This window comes from Geotrypetes seraphini, chromosome 5 (genome assembly GCF_902459505.1).
Source record: "Geotrypetes seraphini chromosome 5, aGeoSer1.1, whole genome shotgun sequence".
Lineage (NCBI taxonomy): Eukaryota > Metazoa > Chordata > Amphibia > Gymnophiona > Dermophiidae > Geotrypetes > Geotrypetes seraphini.
This window is the reverse complement of record NC_047088.1, coordinates 35,452,593-35,475,208: the sequence shown is the minus strand read 5'-3', so window position 1 is coordinate 35,475,208 and position 22,616 is coordinate 35,452,593. Positions and strand designations below refer to the sequence as shown.

The 22,616-nt window shown below is 42.4% G+C and overlaps 1 protein-coding gene across 1 annotated transcript; it reads right to left on the bottom strand.

Annotated features, from left to right (window-relative positions):
* Positions 1 to 1,669: 1,669 nt before the first annotated feature.
* Positions 1,670 to 1,999, bottom strand: LOC117361420 (60S ribosomal protein L37-like). The gene has a single exon (XM_033946724.1). The coding sequence runs from the start codon at positions 1,976 to 1,978 to the stop codon at positions 1,685 to 1,687; it is 294 nt and encodes a 97-aa protein (XP_033802615.1). The 5' UTR covers positions 1,979 to 1,999; the 3' UTR covers positions 1,670 to 1,684.
* Between the last annotated feature and the right edge of the window lie 20,617 nt (positions 2,000 to 22,616).

Genomic DNA, 22,616 nt, shown 5'->3' with positions numbered 1-22,616 from the left:
ACTACAGACTGGTCTCCAACCTCCCCTTTGTCTCCAAGATCCTTGAAAGACTGTACTATCACAATTCCTAGTCTTTGTTGACAGACAGAATACCCTCTCCTCTTACCAATCAGAAAATTCCACATTAAGGAAACGGTCCTAGCATACATTATTGATGACTGCTGGAACATACTAGACAAAAGGAGTGATGAAGTACTGGTTCTTCTAGCCTCCTTTGATACCATTGACCACCACTGCTTCCTTGCCAGACTCTCAACCATTGGAATAAAGGATCAAGTGCTCCAATGGTTCTCATTGTTCTTGAACCATAGGACCCAAATTGTCCTACTGATAAAATATACAGTACTGCAGGGCGCCTTCCTGTCCCCTTTGCTTTTCAACCTTTATATCAGAGTGGTGATAGACATTGCCTTAAAATACCAAATAAAGTTCCACTCATTCGCTGATAACATATAGCTGTACCTACCACTAGACTTGAACCAGGACACTCAAAACTCAAAACTACATGACTACCTTTCAGAAATAAAAACCTGGATGACCCAAAACAAGCTGCAACTAAACACAGCGAAAACCAAACAACTCTGGATAAGAAGAGATGAAACCGAACTCGCATGCCCGTCGGTATCCTGGGAATATGCCACCCTGATGGCCAAAGACAAAGTACACAGTCTGAAGGTGATCCTTGATGGTGATTTTTTGCTATCTGACAATATCTTCCAAGTAGTATCTGCCTCGTTCTACTACCTCTGGCAGCTACGGAAAATCAGACAGTACTTCTCAGAGCTGAACTCTGCTCAACTACTATATGCTTTCGTCCTTTCCCATATGGCCTACTGTAACATGCTCCTAAATGGGCTTACTACAAAAACACCCATTGACTACAATGAGTGCAAAATGCCACTATCAGACTCTTGAAGAACCTTCACATACGAGACCCAATCTCCCCAACACTGCATGCTGCCCATTGGCTGCCAATCGACAAATGATGTATATTCAAAGGCCTAGTAATGGCCTACAAACTCTTCCATGACAAGATACTGGCCTATTTGGTGAACAAACTACTACCCTACATCCCAAGTCAACTGCTACGCTCACAAGAAAAATGATTATGCACACCCTCAGAATCACCTTGAGACTGCACAAAAAAGATTATACTTCTACTACCTGCCGTGCTTCTGAACAAACTACCCACCTACATAAAATCATTAGGTTTACTGATATTCAGGAAGGCAATAAAAACCCAACTCTTCCCATGACCATCTTAGAGTGCACCTACCCAAATCCCAAACCTAACAAAGAAGAGAACCAGACCTCTGCTGTCACAAATCTCAAACGTTGATGCACCTTGCCCACCATTCCAAGAACTGTCACACTTTATATGGCCCATCTACCCTACTAAGTCACCGTGTCTTTGTCATGCTATCACCTTTTTCTCCTACTCTACTATACATTGTATCTTTCTTACTATATATGCCATTACTTGTCTACCATGCTACAAATTAACGTGCTCTATCCACTACACAATAATTGCTATCCCATGTCCACCATGTCTACCAGGTTGAGTGCCATACTGTCATGTCATACTAGGTTATCCACATTTTGCATACTGTTTTGCCAATCTATGTTTGCCTTGCTACATTTGTTTTTTTATTTTATTTATTTTGACCCCCAAAAAACACATTCTTTAAGAAGAACTGGATGCTGCTACAGCTGCTCTCTTAGGTTTGGGTGTTGTTCCCTCACCGAATCCATTCCTGAATCTGCGGTAGACAACTTTCAGGTGCCTCATGCGGCCAGTACCCGTGGTATTGCGCCTTTTGGCTTTAGCACTCCAATTATACTTTCTTTTGCGCTTGGCTGGATATCCACATTTACCACAGGTAGACTTCTGGAGATGGTAAGCCTTGGATCCACACCGACGGCACAAAGTGTGCGTCTTGTTGCGGCGTTTACCGAAAGACGAGGTTCCCTTCGTCATCTTCTTCCAGCGGCCGATACACTAGATACGCCTTGCTACATTTGTATACATAATACTAGGTTTACTATGCTTTGTCTGCTATGCTATGTTTATATATATATATATATAATACTATGTTCACCATGTATAATACTATGGGCTCTTTTTATCAAGCCGCGCTAGCAGTTTAACATGTGTAATACCACGCAAAAAACCGCCGGCCGCGTTAGCCGCTAACGCCTCCCTTGAGCAGGCGTTAGTTTTTAGGCAAGCGTGGGAGTTAACCCGTGATGAAATGTCACGCTCGTTAACCCCGCTAGCGCGTCTTGATAAAAGGAGTCCTATGTCTGCCGTACTTTGTTTGCCATGCTTGCAATACTACACTTATCATACTGTACTATACTTGCACATATGACTATGTCTGCCATGCTAAGCTGCCATCCTATGTTTGTTGTACAGTGCTTGTCATGCTGTGTCACACTGTGCCACGTTTGTTGTGTCATATTGTACCAAGCTTTGTTATGTAAGTAAACTTTTAACCCATTCTGAGCTCTCCTGGGAGGATGGGATATAAAACCAAATAAATAATTATACTTAGATTAAGTTGTGCAAGGGGGCTGCATGTTAGTCGTACGAGTTGCTGATTAGAAGTCTATTGTGAAGTTCTAAACAAAGCATGTACATTTATACAAATACCTTGCCTATTCTATAGAAAAGAGAAAATACTGCCGAATAGCAGCTCTAGAGGGATGGACCTGGGCAATTTAAACTATTATTGACAGGAACATTCTAGAATCTTTGTTTCCCCTATATACTTATGTTAAAATGCTACCTGTTCTAAACTCCCATGCAAGTTCTTAGATCTAGAGTAAGTTGCATTGGTGTAACACAGACATTTAAAACGTGCCATAATTATTGACAAAAAATCTAATGCACCCACTATTTTCTAGGAACTCTCTCATCACTATGGATCATCTAGGGGGTCCTTTTACTAAGGCACGCTAGCCGTTTTAGCGCATGCTAAATATTAGTGTGCGCTAAATGCTAACGCGTCCATGGACTATAATGGACGCATTAGCGTTTAGCGTGTGCTAAAATGACTAGTGCACCTTAGTAAAAAGACGCCCTAGTGACAAATGTGTTGTGTATGTTATCCTTGGACCTGTAACAAATGTAATTCGCCATTCAGAGTTAATTTCAAAGCAAGATTGGTGCAGTTATAAAGATGGCACAGTTCTTGTACTAGAGCTCTTAAGCTCTAATTATTTTCTGAAGTGCTGGTAGTTTGATGCCTTACATTTGTGTCTGTTCTTTCCTCAGTGCAAAACACTGCAAGATAGTACTTTGGAGGAATCATTTTAGTGAATATTTGAGGACCCCTGGAGTTACCAGAAGGTTATTAACCTTGGCAGAGATTGGACCCTAACATAAAAAGGAGGGGGGGGGGTAAGATAGGGAAGGGGAGATGGAAGATACTGAGAAGAAAGGAGCCAGTAATATGAAGGTTTGGGGACTGGGGGAGGTATGAGTAAAGAGGTGACCAGAAGAAAAATCAGATTCCTGGTAGATTAATGATCAGTGGAGCAGGGGCATGTGGCAACCGGATGGAGAGAGAAGGGGAAGAAGGGAAGGGGGAAAGAAGAAAGATGAATGTGATTGGAAGAGGGGAACTAGAGATAGGGAGAAGGTGGGAAGGTTGGGAGGAAAGGAAGTAGACAAAGGGCTTCAGGATCGGAGCCTGGCTGAGCAGTTCCTGCCTGCCCTAGGGCAGTAGGAGGAGGGGGAAGGATGCCAAGAGGGTTGTGGTGGTGATTAGGGTCACAGTTATGCAGTAATGGGGTCAAGCCAGGAGGCCATTATGAAAAAGGTGAAAGGAAGAAATGGAGTATGGGGCTAAAGGACAAGGGATGGATGGTGATATTATGCTAACCCAAGGCAAGGTCTTGGCGTCACCACAAGGCCCATCTCAAAGTTAATTAAAGCATTAACAGCTGTGGTTGTGAGAGGTAGAAAGGCACCTTGTAGCCTTCTAATTTAGGAGGTGGGTATTTAAGGCCATCAGGCAGCATGGGGTGGGGGGGGGGGAAGGAGAGTTAAGTAGTTGAATGTTTAAACAAATTTGTTAATAAATGAGCAGCAACCAATTTTCACCAACAATTTGGTGTTGCATTTATTGGTAGTGAGTGAGAATGTATGGGTCCAGTGCGAGTGCCGAGGTTACAGTCTTTGAGAAGGGATATGTGGTTTAATCAATATATGAGGTTAGAGAAGGTGTCAAATAAACCTTGGAACTATCTACAGTTTTGAATGATTTACCAACTGTTCAAATGGATAGAGGAAGTTGATATCTTCTGCTAATGACTCAACACTTTGCATGAGATTTTAACAAGATCATGAGTAAGCTGTTGTGTTACAAGTGATCTGATCCAGTTGTATTCCTTTCATTAACAGGAAAAATATATGAAATATTTAAGAATAAGTTTTGCACATATAAAATATTCAAGAAGCTTTAGACATGGTCAAGAGAATGTATAGTCAGTGGTCTCTACTACTTTCCTAATAGGTCAGGTTAGAGGCCATTAAAATGAATATACCCAAACTAAATTTTATTTTAAGTGAGATCTTTCTTAAATAGGGTATATAGGCAAATTAAGTGGATGTTATCTGTCTTTTTTTGTGGGGAAAGGTAAACATCCCAGATTAGTCTTTTACAAACTGAAGGCTCTCAAGACCAAAGATTGATAAACTTTAGGCTGCGTATCATCAAGAGGTCATATGATTTCATGATAGAAATGAAAACGACCAAGCCACAGCAGCCCTATTATAATGGAGCAATACACCCAACACTCAATCAGTGTCTGTAAACCAACCAATTATATGAGCCTATGTTTAATGGTTTCAATTAAAACATCGTTTCATGACTAGGAAACCTGAATTACAGTTTCCTTTGGAATAATTGGAAACTCAGGAAATGCGCATGAACATATCACACATTCTTGGTAGATATACTTATATTTATGGGCTGCTTAAGCTGAATAAAGGAAAATGATACATAGGGACAGTTAGGCCCGGATTCTCTAAATGGTGCTGTTTTCAGCAGCCATCATAAAAGCAGCTGATGATTACGTGTCAATCACACGATTGCACCATTTAGAGAATCACGCCTTTGGGAAAGGTGGGTGCCAAAAACGTAGGCCAGGGTTTTCAAGGCCTACATTTCTGGCACCTATCTATAATATAAATCATACCTACTTAGGCGCTTTATGGTACTTAACACCACTTTTGGCATTAGCCATGCCTATAGTGGTGTTAGGCGCCATAAAGCACCTATGTAGACACAATTCTGAAGCAGTTTTTTTTAGCTGCCGGTAGGCACCTTGAAATTTGTTTTAAAAGGTCTTTTAAACAGTGTTTTGCTCTTAACTTATCTGCCAGTAGGGCGCCTACTGACACCCAAGTTAAGGCTCCATTTATGGAATATGGGCCTTAGAGTCCTGAAAGCAGAATTGCAGGACAAGGTTCAAAAAAACCGACCAAGATGGTAAAGGGATGGAACTCCTCTCGTATGAGAAAAGACTAAAACGATTAGGGCTCTTCAGCTTGGAAAAGAGACTGCTGAGGGGAGATATGATTGAAGTCTACAAAATCCTGAACGAAGTAGAACGGGTACAAGTTGATCGATTTTTCGCTCTGTCAAAAATTACAAAGACTAGGGGACACTCGATGAAGTTACACGAAAATACTTTTAAAACCAATAGGAGGAAATTTATTTTCACTCAAAGAATTGTTAAGCTCTGGAACACATTGCTAGAGGATGTGGTAAGAGCGGATAGCATAGCTGGTTTAAGAAAGGTTTGGACAAGTTCCTGGAGGAAAAGTCCATAGTCTGTTATTGAGAAAGACATGGGGGAAGCCAATGCTTGCCTTGTATTGGTAGCATGGAATATTGCTACACCTTGGGTTTTAGCCAGGTACTAGTGACCTATATTGGCCACCATGAGAACGGGCTACTGGACTTGATAGACCATTGGTCTAACCCAGTAAGGCTATTCTTATGTTCTTATATTGGATTTCTCAATTTAAAACCTCTAACTCCAACTCTGCTATCCAGTCCCTAAACTTTATTGCTCAGAGGCCATTTTGGACAGTAGTGAAAGTTTCAGAATTAAAAGACAAAGATACAGAAACCTATTGGAATTGCAAATTAGAGTGTGGTACCTTCTCTCGCATATGTTGTATCAGTGAAGTTATGAACAGTCCTTTTGGTATGTGATCTGACATAAAAAAAAGGCAGATTTTAGAAAGAACATACAAACTGAAATTGAGACTTCCAAGTTGAGTTGTGCAAATTTCCACTAATATTTCGGAGCCTTTTCGAAAACACTTGCAGAAATAGTAGTATTCTCCTTGTCTGTTTTAGGACTAGTAGTTCCATTAAACAGTCATTTATGATATCCAGAAAAATTAACTTCCTAGCATGTTCCAATGAGGCACTTACCCAATCTATATTGGAGTAATAAATCTCCCTTTACTGTTGATAGCCTTCCTATTTTCCAATTCCATTTCACTCCGGCCAATATTCAGTGCTATTTAACTGGCCAGGAATGGCTCAATAGCAATTAGCTGGCTTTATTGATTTGATTTTGAAGCGCATCATATGCGGAGCTTCTACGCATCTGTACTTTTGGATTGTTTAGCCTTTCCATGTATCTTTCATCCTAGGACTAGCAGGGACCCCTGAGGAAGACTACTGTCGAAACACGGACCGTGTTGGGTCCAACATTCCGAGCGGACTAGGTCCTTAAGGTTTTTATGTGGGTCTGCTTGCTGTATTATATTATGTTTTGTGACTCTTTGTATTGATGCAGCATGCATGTCTCTTGCCACGTTAACATTCATTTATTTAACGAACCTTCTGTACTTCTTTGAGGGAATAAGCAGTCGGGTGGACAATGGGGAACCCATAGACATCATTTACCTCGATTTTCAAAAGGCTTTCGACAAGGTGCCACATGAAAGGCTGCTTAAGAAGCTGTGGAACCACGGGGTGGGAGGGGATGTGCACAGATGGATCAAGCACTGGTTGTCGGGCAGACTGCAGAGGGTCGGAGTAAAGGGTCAATATTCTGACTGGCGGGGAGTCACGAGTGGTGTACCACAAGGGTCGGTGCTGGGGCCATTACTCTTTAACATATTTATCAATGACCTGGAAAAGGAGGCAAAGTGCGAGGTTATAAAATTTGCAGACGATACCAAACTGTGCGGCAGAGTTAGGACCAGGGAGGAGTGTGAGGACCTACAAAGAGACCTGGACAAGCTAGAAGACTGGGCAAACAAATGGCAAATGCGCTTTAACGTGGACAAATGCAAGGTCATGCATATAGGGAAAAAGAACCCGTTGTTCAACTACAAATTGGGGGGGGTATTGTTGGGAGACAGCAGACTTGAGAGAGACTTGGGTGTGCTGGTGGATGCATCACTGAAGCCATCTGCACAGTGCGCAGCAGCCTCGAAAAAAGCCAACAGGATGCTTGGCATCATAAAGAAGGGCATAACAACCAGAACACGGGAAGTCATCATGCCATTGTATCGAGCGATGGTGCGTCCACATCTGGAATACTGCGTTCAGTATTGGTCGCCGCACCTCAAGAAGGACATGGCGGTACTTGAGAGAGTCCAAAGGAGAGCAACGAAAATGGTAAAAGGGCTGGAACACTGCCCATACGCCGAGAGGTTGGATAGGCTGGGGCTCTTCTCTCTGGAAAAGAGGAGGCTCAGGGGAGATATGATAGAGACCTTCAAGTTCATGAGGGGCATAGAGAGGGTGGATAGGGACAGATTCTTCAGACTGAAGGGGACAACAGGTACGAGGGGGCATTCGGAGAAACTGAAGGGAGATAGGTTCAGAACAAACGCAAGGAAGTTTTTTTTCACCCAAAGGGTCGTGGACACTTGGAATGCGCTACCGGAGGAAGTGATCAGGCAGAATACGGTACAGGGATTCAAACAGGGATTGGACGGATTCCTGAAGGATAAAGGGATCGTGGGATACTGAGGGAGGAGCTGGGATGTAACACAAGTTTAGAAAGCTAACCAGGTAATGAGTATAGAAACCAAACCAGGTCGTGCATGTGCAAGACCGGAGGGTTAGGACCTCGATAGGAAGACAGGACTTAAATGAGAAACCAAGGTGGCAAGGGAGCCCCTTCTGGTGATACAGACAGGTCGTGACCTGTTTGGGCCGCCGCGGGAGCGGACTGCTGGGCGGGATGGACCTGTGGTCTGACCCGGCAGAGGCACTGCTTATGTTCTTATGTTCTTATAAAACCATTAAAATTTTTGAACTGATTGCTATGTTTATTTTTTAATACAGTGGAACCTTGGTTTACGAGCATAATTCGTTCCAGAAGCATGCTCGTAAACCACAATACTCGTATATCAAAGCGAGTTTCCCCATAGGAAATAATGGAAACTTGCTTTGATACGTTCCCACTCCCCCCCCCCCGAGGCCAGCGGCGCTGCTCCGCCCCCGCTCGCAAAGGGCCCCTCCCCCGCGTGAACAGGCACCCCCCACCCAACCAACTTGAACTCACCCCCCCGTCTGGCACCGGCACGCAGCCCACAGGACGTGCCGGTGCCGCTTGAAGATCTTCTTCCTGCCTCTGCCGCTTTGAGCATGCATCTGCGCATGCTCAAGCCCTTCTAATTCTCCGGTTCTCGTGCCGGTGCCAGACGGGGGGGTGAGTTCAAGTTGGTCAGGCGGGGGGTGCCGGTTCACGTGGGAGGGTGCCGATTCGAGTGGGGGGGGCCTTTGTGAGCGGGGGGGAGCGATGCCGGTTCTCGGGTTGGGTGCTCGCAAATCGAGTCAACACTTGGTTTGCGAGACAAATTTTGCGAGAATGTTTTGCTCATCTTGCAAAACACTCGCAAGCCGGGTTATTGGAACTCGTCGCACTGACATTTTTTCTGTTATAGCCCCTCAATTATGGAATAGTTTGCCCCAGTATCTCAGAGTAGAAAAGGATTTGAAACAGTTTAAAAGTAGTTTAAAAAGTTTCCTTTTTAAAGACGCGTTTAATGTATGAATTTAATTTTATTGATTCTTTTTCTTTCCACTTTTTTATTTCTCTGATATTCCCCATACCTGCTGTTTTTTTACCATTAATATTCTTTTAATATATACAATTGTAGTTCTACCCATTCTTTCCTAATGTGTCTGCTAGTCTGTATGATTTTATTTATTAGTTTTTATGTTAATGTATCTAATTTTAATTAATCTGTTATATATATTTTTATCTGTAAATCGCTTAGCAAATTAAATTAAGCGATCCAACAAGTCAAAAATAAACTTGAAACTTGAAACTTGTTACTCGCAAACTGAGGTTTGACTGTATATATTTTTTAATAAAGTCCAATTCAGGATCATAGTCTCTCCACAGTGTATTTATGGTTTCTCTGTGGTACTACTTTTGACAGCCTTCCTATTTTCTGATTCCATTTCACTCCAGCCAATATTCAGTGCTATTTAACTGGCCAGTAATGGCTCCTGGCTGGTTAAATAACAATTAGCTGGCTAAGTGCTAATTTTCAGCACAAGATGACCACTGAATATTAGCACTTAGGGTCAAATTCTATAAATGACACCTTAAGTTAGGTGCACTTCTTGTGCCTAACATAATTGGTAAAGCCATTTAAAAAGTTTTAAACATAATTTTTAAAAAATGTAGGTGCCTACCAGTGCCTATATAAATGGCACTTTCATCATGGTTATGGAAGCACCTTAGAACGCCTAAGTCAAAGTAGGCATGGTTATCACTGTACGTGACCTTAGGCATTCTAAGGCAACTCCGTAGATTTGGTTCTCATCAAAAGCAGGTGCCAGAAATGTAGGCCTTTAAAACCCTGGCCTACATTTCCAGCGCTCACCTTCGACAAAAAACACAATTCTGTAAATGGTGCCATTGTATGACTGAAACACGATCAGCGGCCGTTTTTTAAGTGGCCGCCGAAGCACCATTTACAGAATCTGGCCTTTAGTAACTACCGGTAGTCACTTAGATATCTAGTCGTGAAATTTAAAGCATTAGCTGGCCATGTTTAGTAGCCAAATTGGGCCATGTACTATAAATAGTTGGTCTATCTTTGGTCACTATAAACTTAGCCGGCCAATGCTGAATATTAAATGAGCTGGCTAAGTTTACAGCAGCCAACAATAAACTGGATATTTAATTACAGACATAGAAATAGCCCAACATTGAATATCCAGGCTCAGTGCCAAGCGTGGGAGTCAGCCCAGCTAACTCCTGTGGTCTCCCACTGTCTTTTTCTTTGTCCTTTCCAAGAGACGATAGCACTTTTCCACTAACATGCTCTTCCCCATCACACTGCGGAGTGACGATGTTCCTAAATGGACTTTATTTGAAAGTGTCAAAGCTCCAAAGGTACACTGAAATCATCCACATAAAAATAAATCATCCACATAAAAGCCTTTGTGGATACTTTGAGGTCAATTCCTTTTGTTTTTTGCTTCCCCATCGCACACCATTTCTTTCCACAAAGTTTTACAATTTGTTTCTTGCTGTTCTTTTATATAGTTTGATTCTATGTCTTCTTTGATATAGGGAACCTTTTACTAAAGCGATAAAAATTTTGCACTTACAGCATATTTAACACACAAAAATAACATGTGATAAATGTAAAGCCTGCACTATACATGCAGGGGGGAGTGTCCTGTATCTGCACTACATTAACAACACAGGGCCGACTGTCCACGGGCATCATGTTACATGCCGTGGAAGATAGAGTGGAGCAGCCACAAAAGCGTGCAGTGAAGGGCGAGTCTGAGAAATAACCATAAGATTGTGTCATTGCTGCAGTGTCCCTACCCATATTCATCTGATCCCCCAACATCACATTGATTTTTTTTTTTTAAAGAAAATTTGACTCACCCATGTTTATAATACAAAGAAGAACATACTTGAGATTTGTACAATCTTTCTAATTCAGCAATATGCAACAGTGGAACTAAATTTCCAAAATGGGGGAAGGAGGGGGGAAATCAATGGGATGACAGATGTCACAGCCAGACTAATATAAGTCCTGCAATTTCATAATATGAGTATATTTAGAAAAGATATGAAAGGACAAAAGATGAATGGATATGAAAGAGTAAGAATAGCCTTACTGGGTCAGCCCAGTAGCCTGTTCTCACGGCGGCCAATCTAGATCCCTAGTACCTGGCCAAAACCCAAGGAGTAGCAACATTCCATGCTAACGATCCAAGGCACGCAGAGGCTTCTTCCTTGTCTGTCTCAATAACAAACTATGGACTTTTCCTCCAATAAATTATCCAAACCCTTCTTAAAACCAGCTGCGCTATCCGCTCTTACCACAACCCCTGGCAATGCGTTCCAGAGCTTAACTATTCTGAGTGAAAAAAAAATTACTCCTATTAGTTTTAAAAATATTTCCCTCTAACTTCGTCGAGTGTCCCTCAGTCTTTGCAATTTTTGACAGAGTGAAAATCAATCCACTTGTACATGTTCTACTCCACTCAGGATTTTGTAGATTTCAATCAGAGTGCAGAGACTACCAAAGTTCAGCCTAGTTTCTCATAATGCATCTTCAGAATCAACTTACCCCTTCAATAGTTTTCTGTATCCTATCAAAGGAACACATTAATAAAAAATTAATAAAACTTACCCCACCTTTAACAAAACTGCGGAAGGGTTTTTAGCACAAGCCGGCACGTCAAATTCTCTGCACTGCTCTTGACGCTCAAAGGAACTCTACGAGTGTCGGGAGAAGCGCAGAACATTCAGTAGGCCAGCCTGTACTACAGTTTTGTAAAAAGATGTAGGGGGGGGGGTTAATGAAGCAGAAAAAGAATCAATAATACTCTATAGTAGTTCTAGCAAAACCAAGAAAGAGAAAGACAAACAATTGCACTGATTATATTTTTTCCCCCAATTATATAATATTATCCAAATATATCACATTCCATTTGCATCAAAGGTGAACTATGGTGTTTTTATTTAAACAAATATGATAAAAGACAATAGATTTTAAAATGTCATGCAGTGTGATTGAAAAATGTTGTATGCACATTAAGGAATATGTTATCAAATGGATTTAAAAAATGGCCACATTTAAATTGCTGAAGTGTTTCTCTGAGGCGCTAGAGAAGTACTGTATAACTGCCAGGGCAATCATCCATCAAAATGCCCTGTCTTGTCTCTGAGGCAGCTTAAACAGACAGCTCTTTAAAAAGAATGCTTTGCTAAGCTAAAAGGGTCGAAAGAGTCATGTAAACCAACTTGACTTGCCAACAACTTTGAAAAACTTTGCATAAAAAGTGAAGTAACATTATTGCAGATGTCGAGAAATGATTTCCCCCCATTGACGTGATTTGGTTGGTCAATCTTTCAGAATCATAATTGGCATTACAAAATATCCCCCTGATAATGAGACGTCTTCGTGCTAGATTGATGGTGTGTCTATCATGGCAAGCAAAACACTGTGGAAGTAGTCACAACAGAAAGTTTAAGTTTAAGTTTATTAGGATTTTATATACCGCCTATCAAGGTTTTCTAAGCGGTTTTACAATCAGGTACTCAAGCATTTTCCCTATCTGTCCCGGTGGGCTCACAATCTATCTAACGTACCTGGGGCTATGGAGGACTGAGTGACTTGCCCAGGGTCACAAGGAGCAGCACGGGGTTTGAACCCACAACCCCAGGGTGCTAAGGCTGTAGCTTCAACCACCATGCCACACACTCCTCCATGTAACCATGAGATTGTCCCATTTTAGAGGGATGGTAGTTAAACTGGTTAAAGGGCTTAATTTTATAACTAGATGCTTGTCAGAAATATAAAACCATGCCTATTTTAAACATATTTTACAAAGGCAGCATAGGCATAAGAACATAAAAGTTGCCATACTGGGACAGATCAAAGGTCCATCAAGCCCAGTATCCTGTTTCCAACAGTGGCCAACCCAGGTTTCAAGATCCAGGCAGAAACCCAAAGAGTAGCAACATTCCAGAGCCGAGATTGTGATGTCATAATGCCTCATTCCACCAATGCCTAAGAGTCAACCTCATTAGTGATGTCACAATGGCTTGATTATCCTACATTTGACTCACATAAGAACATAAAAGTTGCCATACTGGGACAGACCAAAGGTCCATCAAGCCCAGTATCCTGTTTCCAACAGTGGCCAACCCAGGTTCCAAGATCCAGGCAGAAACCCAAAGAGTAACAACATTCCAGAGCCGAGATTGTGATGTCATAATGCCTCATTCCACCAATGCCTAAGAGCCAACCTCATTAGTGATTATCACAATGGCTTGATTATCCTATATTTGACTCACATAAGAACATAAAAGTTGCCATACAGGGACAGACCAAAGGTCCATCAAGCCCAGTATCCTGTTTCCAACAGTGGCCAACCCAGGTTCCAAGATCCAGGCAGAAACCCAAAGAGTAGCAACATTCCAGAGCCGAGATTGTGATGTCATAATGCCTCATTCCACCAATGCCTAAGAGCCAACCTCATTAGTGATGTCACAATGGCTTGATTATCCTATATTTGACTCACATAAGAACATAAAAGTTGCCATACTGGGACAGACCACAGGTCCATCAAGCCCAGTATCCTGTTTCCAACAGTGGCCAACCCAGGTTCCAAGATCCAGGCAGAAACCCAAAGAGTAACAACATTCCAGAGCCGAGATTGTGATGTCATAATGCCTCATTCCACCAATGCCTAAGAGCCAACCTCATTAGTGATGTCACAATGGCTTGATTATCCTATATTTGACTCACATAAGAACATAAAAGTTGCCATACTGGGACAGACCACAGGTCCATCAAGCCCAGTATCCTGTTTCCAACAGTGGCCAACCCAGGTTTCAAGATCCAGGCAGAAACCCAAAGAGTAGCAACATTCCAGAGCCGAGATTGTGATGTCATAATGCCTCATTCCACCAATGCCTAAGAGCCAACCTCATTAGTGATGTCACAATGGCTTGATTATCCTATATTTGACTCACATAAGAACATAAAAGTTGCCATACTGGGACAGACCAAAGGTCCATCAAGCCCAGTATCCTGTTTCCAACAGTGGCAATCCCAGGTCCCAGGTATTTTTCTAAATCCCAAATAGTAAAACAGATTTTGTGCTGCTTATCATAGGAATAAGCAGCGGATTTCCCCCAAGCCATCTCAATAATGGCCTATGGACTTCTCTTTTAGGAAATTATCCAAACCTTTTCTAAACCCCTCTAAGCTAACTGATTTCACCACATTCCCTGACATTCCCCTAATTTGAGGATGCCAAGCATATTTGTGTCTTTATAAGATAGGTTCCCAGATCCATACTGAATAGCATACACAGAGGCCCTTTAACTAAGCCGTGGTAAAAGATGGCCTGCACTATTTTTAAGGTATGGCTTATTATGCATGTGCTAAGGCCACCTTTTAGCATGGCTCTAAAATGGCCACAATTTGGCTTTCTCCATTAATGACCAGGACTAATTTGCAGTATGTAGTCATCCAATTTTATAAAAGCCTTTCTCTGCATGTAAAACAGTTGTCATGTATAGAATAAAGGTCTCTTTTATGTTTATATTTATTATTAAGGAACCACCAAAATTACACTGGATATAATTTCTTTTTTTCTCTATCTATTTCTCTATTTATAGACAGGAACAAGCCTCAGAATACTGAGTATTAGATTTTCACCCATTCAGGGTTCTTTCAAAGAGAAAGACATTTCTTTTCTCTTACTCACATCCACATCACTGGCTTGAATCCATCCTCCCTACCTTTTTTTTCCCCAACATTAAAGTATAAATTTTATTTCTTCAATAATTTTCATTAAAACTACTATTTAATACTCGCTGTGAACCAGCAGGAGTTCATTTGTAGCCCAGATAAGCGTTGCAAAAAGACTCTTCACTGATGCAGCGGGGATGTCATTTGATCCTGCGAAACGTGGGCCACGTTTGAATGAGAGTAGCAAGCAACGGTCCTGGGTCTTAAAGAGCATAAGAACAAAGCTAAATACTTTAAGCTCTATGAAGTTTAAAAGTTTACAGCACATATGCACTTTTTGAAATGGCACTTTATGAAATGGAATCTTTAAGCACTAGTACACTTTTGCACTAGTGCACTTTCTGTCGGTACAGAGTCTTTGAAATGAACTGTGAGGTTTAAATAGTCTGTATTGTGAATGAATTACACAGTCCCTTTAGTATCAAGCAGTATTAAAAAGTATTAAATAGTAGTTTTAATGAAAATTATTGAAGAAATAAAATTTATACTTAATGTTAGGAAAAAAAAGGTAGGGAGGATGGGTTCAAGCCAGTGATGTGAATGTGAGTAAGAGAAAAAAAATGTCTTTCTCTCTGAAAGAACCCTGAATGGGTGAAAATCTAATGCTCAATATTCCGAGGCTTGTTCCCGTCTAAAAATAGAGAAATAAATAGAGAAAAAAGAGAAATTATATCGTGTCATTTTGGTTTATTTTGGTGGTTCTATATATTGTATTTAATTGATAGGTAACCATCAAGTTTTTTTCTACTTTTGTTATATAACATATGTTTATTAAGAACATAAGAATTGCCGCTGCTGGGTCAGACCAGTGGTCCATCGTGCCCCGCAGTCCGCTCCCGCGGCGGCCCTTAAGTTAAAGACCAGTGCCCTAACTGAGTCTAGCCTTACCTGCGTACCACCTTTCACAAGACCATCAGTGCAGTTTTTACATTCAGGTACTCTAACCCCCTCTTATACAAAGGTGCGCTATGCTCTTTGGCGCACGCTAAACATTAGCACGTGCTAAACACACACTAAACGCTAACACGTTCATGTTATCCTATGGATGCATTACCGGTTAGCGCACGCGTTGATTTAGCGCACCATTTTGGGTTTTTTGCCAGGTATTTGTGACTTGGATTGGCTTCCATGAAGACGGGATACTGGACTAGATGGACCATTGGGCTGACCCAGTAAGGCCATTCTTATGTTCTTATGTGAGCCAAGTATAGGACAATCAAGCCATTGTGACATCACTGATGAGGATGGCTATGAGGCACTGGTGGAACGAGGCATTATGACATCACAATCTCAGTTCTGGAATGCTGCGACTATTTGGGTTTTTGCCAGGTACTTGTGACTTGGATTGGCCTCCGTGAAGACGGGATACTGGGCTTGATGGACCACTGGTCTGACCCAGTAAGGCTATTATGTTCTTATCTTTATTTAGACTCATATGTATAGGGTTGTGGTTTAGCATGTCTTTAGGAAATATTCACCGTTTTTGACAGGGATTGCGACTTTAAAGAAATTGCAGTATGTGCAAAGTTTTGCTGCAATAGACTCATTCCTTTGATCTATGCTTGCACTAGCTGCCTTTGAAGTTAAGGATTTGATATGAGGTTATTTATTTGGTCTTTGGAGCATTTTAGAAAAGAGGGTCAGTGTATCTGAGTAATAGATTATGTCACTAGTGTTTTCCGGCTGAGCAGCGCACAGAACTTTGGAATTCCTTGCTGATGGTTTATCATTCTGTGAGAATGAAGTTGCAATGTGTTTGAGATGTGAACGTTTTTCCCAATGATTTAAAAAGTATTGCAAAAGTGGCATTGTCAGACTTATGGATAGAGGGGAGTTAAATGTAGAAGCTAAGAGGGGCATAATCGAAAGGAACGTCTGAGTCCGTTTTCATCTAAGTCGCAAGTCATCCAAAGTAAAAAAAAAACAGCCTAGGACACATTTTTGAAAAATGCATCCAAAATTTTTTTGTTTCAAAAATCATCTAAGTATACGTCCTGCCGATCTGATCATCCAGGTCGCTAAATTGTCCATCTTTATATCACATTTTCATCCAGCTTTTCGTCCAAGTCAAAAACGCCTAGAACAAGCCCTGTTGGATGTCGGAGGGATCTGCAAAGTGATGGCCTGAACAACCAGACATGGCACCTAAATAGTGGGGTACCTTACAGGGCACTGCTGTGAACTTCACAAAAAGAGTGCCATGTCTTCTCCTCACTACAGCTCCCTTATAAGTCATGGTGAGCCCACCAAACCACCTCCAGAATCCCCTAGACCCACTTATCTACCACCCCAATAGCCCTTATGGCTGCAGAAGCCACTTATATGCCAGTACAAGAGGGGTTAGGGGGTGTATAGGGAAATGCACATGTTTAAGTATCAATGCAGTGATTACAGGGGCTTATGGGCATGGGTCTACCTCTCCATGGGCCCCTAACCCACCCCCAAGACGGCTTAAGATGCCTCTGTGCAGTACGACTAGGCTTTCCTATGCCAGGCTGCCAGGTGATGATGTTCTGGAGGCTGAATTTTAAAGGTGTTATTATGATTTTTATGGGGTTGGGAGGGGTCGGTGATCATTGGGGTAGTGTGTGGGGGTCTGTATTATATGTTTGAAGTGCTTATTTGGTGACTTTAGGTGGGTTTTTGTGACTTAGACCATGTTTTAAATGGTTTAAGTCAGTGTTTTTCAACCTTTTTACACCCGTGGACCGGCAGAAATAAAAGAATTATTTTGTGGACCAGCAAACTACTAGGACTAAAATTTAAAAACCCAGTTTCCGCCCCATCTCCACGAGCTCGGTCACATCAGTACCTATAGAAAAATAGACAAATATAGTACAATATATAAACTGCAGATATAAATTCTCAAAACTGGCACGTTTTGATCACTAAATTGAAAATAAAATAATTTTTCCTACCTTTGCTGTCTGGTGATTTCATGAATCTCTGGTTGCGTTTCCTTCTGTCTGTGTATCCTTTCTTTCATTTCTTTCTTTCTGCACTCAGGCCCAAGAATTGTCCCTTTCTATTCCCTTTCTCTCTCCTTCCTATGTCCTTAGTGCCCTCGGTGCCTCCTTCCCATGTCCTTAGTGCCCCCAGTGCCTCATTCCCATGTCTTTAGTGCCCCTTCCTATGTCTTTGGTGCCCCCAGTGCCTCCTTCCCAAGTCCTTAGTGCCCCTTCCTATGTCTTTAGTGCCACCAGTGCCTCCTTCCCAAGTCTTTAGCGCCCCTTCCTATGTCTTTAATGCCCACAGTGCCTCCTTCTCATGTCCTTAGTGCCCCTTCCTGTCTTTAGTGCCCCCAGTGCCTCCTTCCCATGTCCTCAGTGCCCCTTCCTGTCTTTAGTGTCCCCAGTGCCTCCTTCCCATGTCTTTAGTACCCCCAGTGCCTCCTTCCCATGTCCTTAGTGTCCCTTCCTGTCTTTAGTGCCCCCAGTGCCTCCTTCATATCTCTTTAGTGCCCCCAGTGCCTCCTTCCTATATCCCTCTCACTGGCTTCCACACTTTGTCCCACCCCCACCCCCAAAGCCAGCCTGCCTGCCTATCTACCTCTCTCCCTCCCTGGCCAAAGCCAGCCTGCTTGCCTGCCTACCTCCTTCTCTCCCTGTCGCACAAAAAAAAAAGCCTCCCTCATTCCTTTCTCCTGCTCTTACCGCCCTGCTGCTGCTGCTAAAGCTGACAGGAAGTCTTCTTTCCGACGTCAATTCTGACGTCAGAGAGGACGTTCTGGACCAGCCAGGCAACGATTGATGTCAGAAATGACGTCAGAATTGACGTCGGAAAGAAGACTTCCTGTTGGCTTTAGCAGCAGCGGCAGGGCGGTAAGAGAAGGGGACCCAGGGAAATGAAGGAGGGAGGCTTTTTTTATTGCGCGGCAGGGAGGGACAGGAAATGATCGCCTGTCCTGTTGTCCCCGAGCACAGCTTCGGGACGCTGTCCAGAAGCAGTGTGTGGGGACAACGGGACAGGATGTCTGAAAATGGACCTATGGTCACCTTAATCTTGCCGGCCCTGTGCGGACCGGCAGAAATTTCCTACGGACTGGTACCAGTCCGCGGACTGGCAGTTGAAGAACAGTGGTCTAAGTCACAACGTCCAAGTTCCGTCAATCCTGGGATGTATAACTTTCGGTTATACATGCTGTACAACTAAGTCTAAGCCGGCCCATGTTCCGCCCATATCCCGCCCTCGACACTCCTCCTGAACTGCCCCGTTTAGCGATGGTCGTTCAGCGGCATTATGGAGGCCTAGGTCGTTTAGAAATATGTTGAAAACCCATTTTTATTATTGGCACTTGGACGTCTTTCATTTATGATCATCCAAGTGCCGACTTAGGCCGGTTTTTGGACATTTTTCTCTTTCGATTATGAGCCCCTAATTGTTTCTTATTCTTCTGTATACAGTGATGAAAGGCAGCAAGACCACAGAAAACAAACACAGATAAGAATGAAAGAAGCCCTTTTATTAAAGGACATTAGAATCTAGGCTTAGCATGTCATAACACACTAATACAGATTCAACACAGCAATATTTGTGGCTTCTATCTATCTATCTATTACATGGGACTTGGAAAAAATCAACTTGGAAGCATTTATAATCTTTTATTCAGGAGGCACTAATTTACATGGAAATACTTTTAAAACCAATAGGAGGAAATATTTTTTCACTCAGAGAATAGTTAAGCTCTGGAACACATTGCCAGAGGTTGTGGCAAGAGAGGATAGCGTAGCTGGTTTTAAGAACGGTTTGGACAAGTTCCTGGAGGAAAAGTCCTTAGTCTGTTATTGAGAAAGACATGGGGGAAGCCACTGCTTGCCCTGGATTGGTAGCATGGAATCTTGCTACTCCTTGGGTTTTGGTCAGGTAGTAGTAACCTGGATTGGCCACCGTGAGTATGGGCTACTGGGCTTGATGGAGCATTGGTCTGAAGCCTAAATGTTAAGCGCCAAGTAATGTACAAAGCGTGATTCAATAAAAGTTAAGTGCACTTTATACAATTGTGTGTAGTGGTGTCTAAAGTGGGCTTAGGCTTCTGAAGGCATCCTAAGCTGGACAAGGAACATGGATAGATTGTTGGCATTCCTAAAAGTTAGGTGCACCATTATAGAATATGCCTGATCCACGAGCAATGGGTGTGCCTGGATGGGCATAACGCTTGATTCTATAAACTGTGCCTAACTTTAGAGGCATTTTATAGAATCACTCTAAGCATCATTCATTTTAGAGCTGACAGTGGCTTAGTGAGGGTAAGTGGAGCCCGGGGCGGTGGTGCCTCTCCCCTGCCCTCTTGGCTGCCCCCCCCCACACCTCCTCTTTCCCTTCCCCCATATCTTTTTCATTTTCCAGACGAGAGCAACAGCACAAACTTGCAGCCCGCATTGTGTCAGCTCTTCCTCTGACATCACTTCCTAGGTGCGGGACCCGGAAGTGACATCAGAGAGAGGTGACACTGACACAGGCAGCAAGTTTGTAATGCTGCTCGTGCAGGAAAAATGAAAGAGGTAGGAGGGAAGGGGTGCATGCGCGTGGCAGGGGGCCATGCCCGGGGTGGACCCCCCCCTCCTCGTAACCCCTCACTACTCCAGTGGGTGCTGATTTGTTTAGGTGTCATATATAGAATATAGCTGTGAGCCCAGCCTTAGCTGTTAGCATTTTCTGGTAGCCTAACCAATGTCAGCAAAGGCCTATGGGAGATCATACCATTCATATCTGACCTTAGGGCATGTCAGTGCAGATGGTCAAGCAGCCTCAGAATAAAGTAACAAAAGACTTTGATACAACCATGATATACGAAGAGGTGTTAATGTCTGTGCTTAAGATATACAGTAAGCCCAGCTGCATGGTCTAACGCAGATAGCTAGGGTTAATCAGAAACCATTGTCAGAATGAAACTGGAAATTGCATTTAACTCCAGTCTGTGAAGGACAGTTTCTCCCTCTCTTCTTCTTCAGTCTCTCAAACCCCACTCACTTTATTCACCATTGTTTCGAATAGTTTACAAAAGGTAGGGGAGACATGATTGAGACATTTAAGTACATCACGGGACGGGTCAAGGTGGAAGATGATATCTTTCTTCTCAAAGGACCCTCGAACACAAGAGGACATCTGCTCAAACTCAGGGGAGGGAAGTTTTGTGGAGACGTCAGGAAGTACTTCTTCACGGAACGAGTGATAGAGCATTGGAACAAGCTTCCAGTACAGGTGATCGAGGCCCGCAGTATCCCAGACTTCAAGAATAAATGGGATACCTATGTGGGATCACTGCGAGAGTCATACCAATGAATAGGGTCGCTAGGATATAGACTTAATAGAGCAGGTCAGTAGAGTTAAGGGGGCCAGTAGACTTAAAAGGGGGTCAATGGTATGGGCAGACTTGATGGGCGGTAGCCCTTATCTGCCGTCATCTTTCTATGTTTCTATGTTTCTATGTTACTTAACTTCAATAGATTCTAGTTTTAGAACAGGCCTCAAACTTATAAACCTGAAGACTGGATCATCACTCCCTCCCCTCTCTCTCTCTCTTTCCTCCGGACTCTGCAATGCAGGTAAACTGTCCTCTCTCTCCTGGCACACACACAAGCAGTCTCTGAATCCACTCTGTATTTGTAAAGCTTATTTATATTTCTTTCTGTACAATTGAAACCCAATATATGCTTGATGTATCTTTATAAGCCGTGTCTTACTGTTCTTTTCGAAAATTAGCAAAGTCTGCTTTGTTTGACAAATTTAGCACATAATTAGGCCATCTTAACATTGTAATTATCTTGGGGGGTTTTTTAATCTTATGATATGTATGTACTTCACTGATTGTTCAGTTTTTTTACACAGTAAACCGCCTAGAACTCTTGGATAATGGCAGTATACAAGAATAAATTTATTATTATTATTATAAATCTTATTTTTCTGCAATATGAAGCCTATTTCTGCACATTATATTCTTTATGTAATCACTTCTGGCTGTGCTTGTCATTTGATTTTACTTCCTACTGAATCTTCAACGAGGGTATCGAACCCGGGGCCTGGGGGATTGTAAGGCCGCCACATTATATCATTTGGGCTTATTTGCTTCACCATTACCCCTCTAAAACCTTACATTTGGGGGGCTAATCCTTACAATAGCCTGTAGTCTTTACCATTATTACTTTTTTTTTTTCTTAAGACTGATACTCAGTGGGATTAATCTAAATAGGATTGGTTTCTACCACGATAAATCCTGCTCACCGGATCCATACCCAGATTTTTACAAGCAGTATACAGATAATGCTGCTGAAAATCCATGTAGACTGTCTTGACAGTATTCGTGTAGTCTAGTAGTCTAGGATGGAGCCTGGGTGGAATTTTACTATACCCAATTAATGGTGATAGGCAAGTTTGCTAAACAGGTAACTGGCTGAATAAAGTTAGAACAGCATAAAGGCTGCCTTAAGTTTATCCAGATTATCTGGCTACCTGGCTAGGACTCAGAACAGTATGACAAATGAATATGGGGCGAAAAACCCTGCAAGCTGCTATAGATGCTTAAAAGTTGTACTCAGAGCAGCAGTTGCCGATATTTGCGAGGAGGAGCGCTTCAGAAACCTCAAGGTTTTAGCAAAAATATTATAATTGGTGAAGTGTTTCCTCAGTGTGAGGTAGCAAGCACTAAGAAGCCGAGTGTTCAAAGGAACCACAGCTGCAATGCGTAAGCATCCCTTGCTTTTTCCAGGGTGAGCAAGAACTCACAAGAGAAGTGTGGAATTATGTAAGGTTCATGGCTCCACATAATTCTTTTACTTGGTTGGGCTGAGTTCTTTTCAGCAGCCCCTAGTGTTATGAATAATAC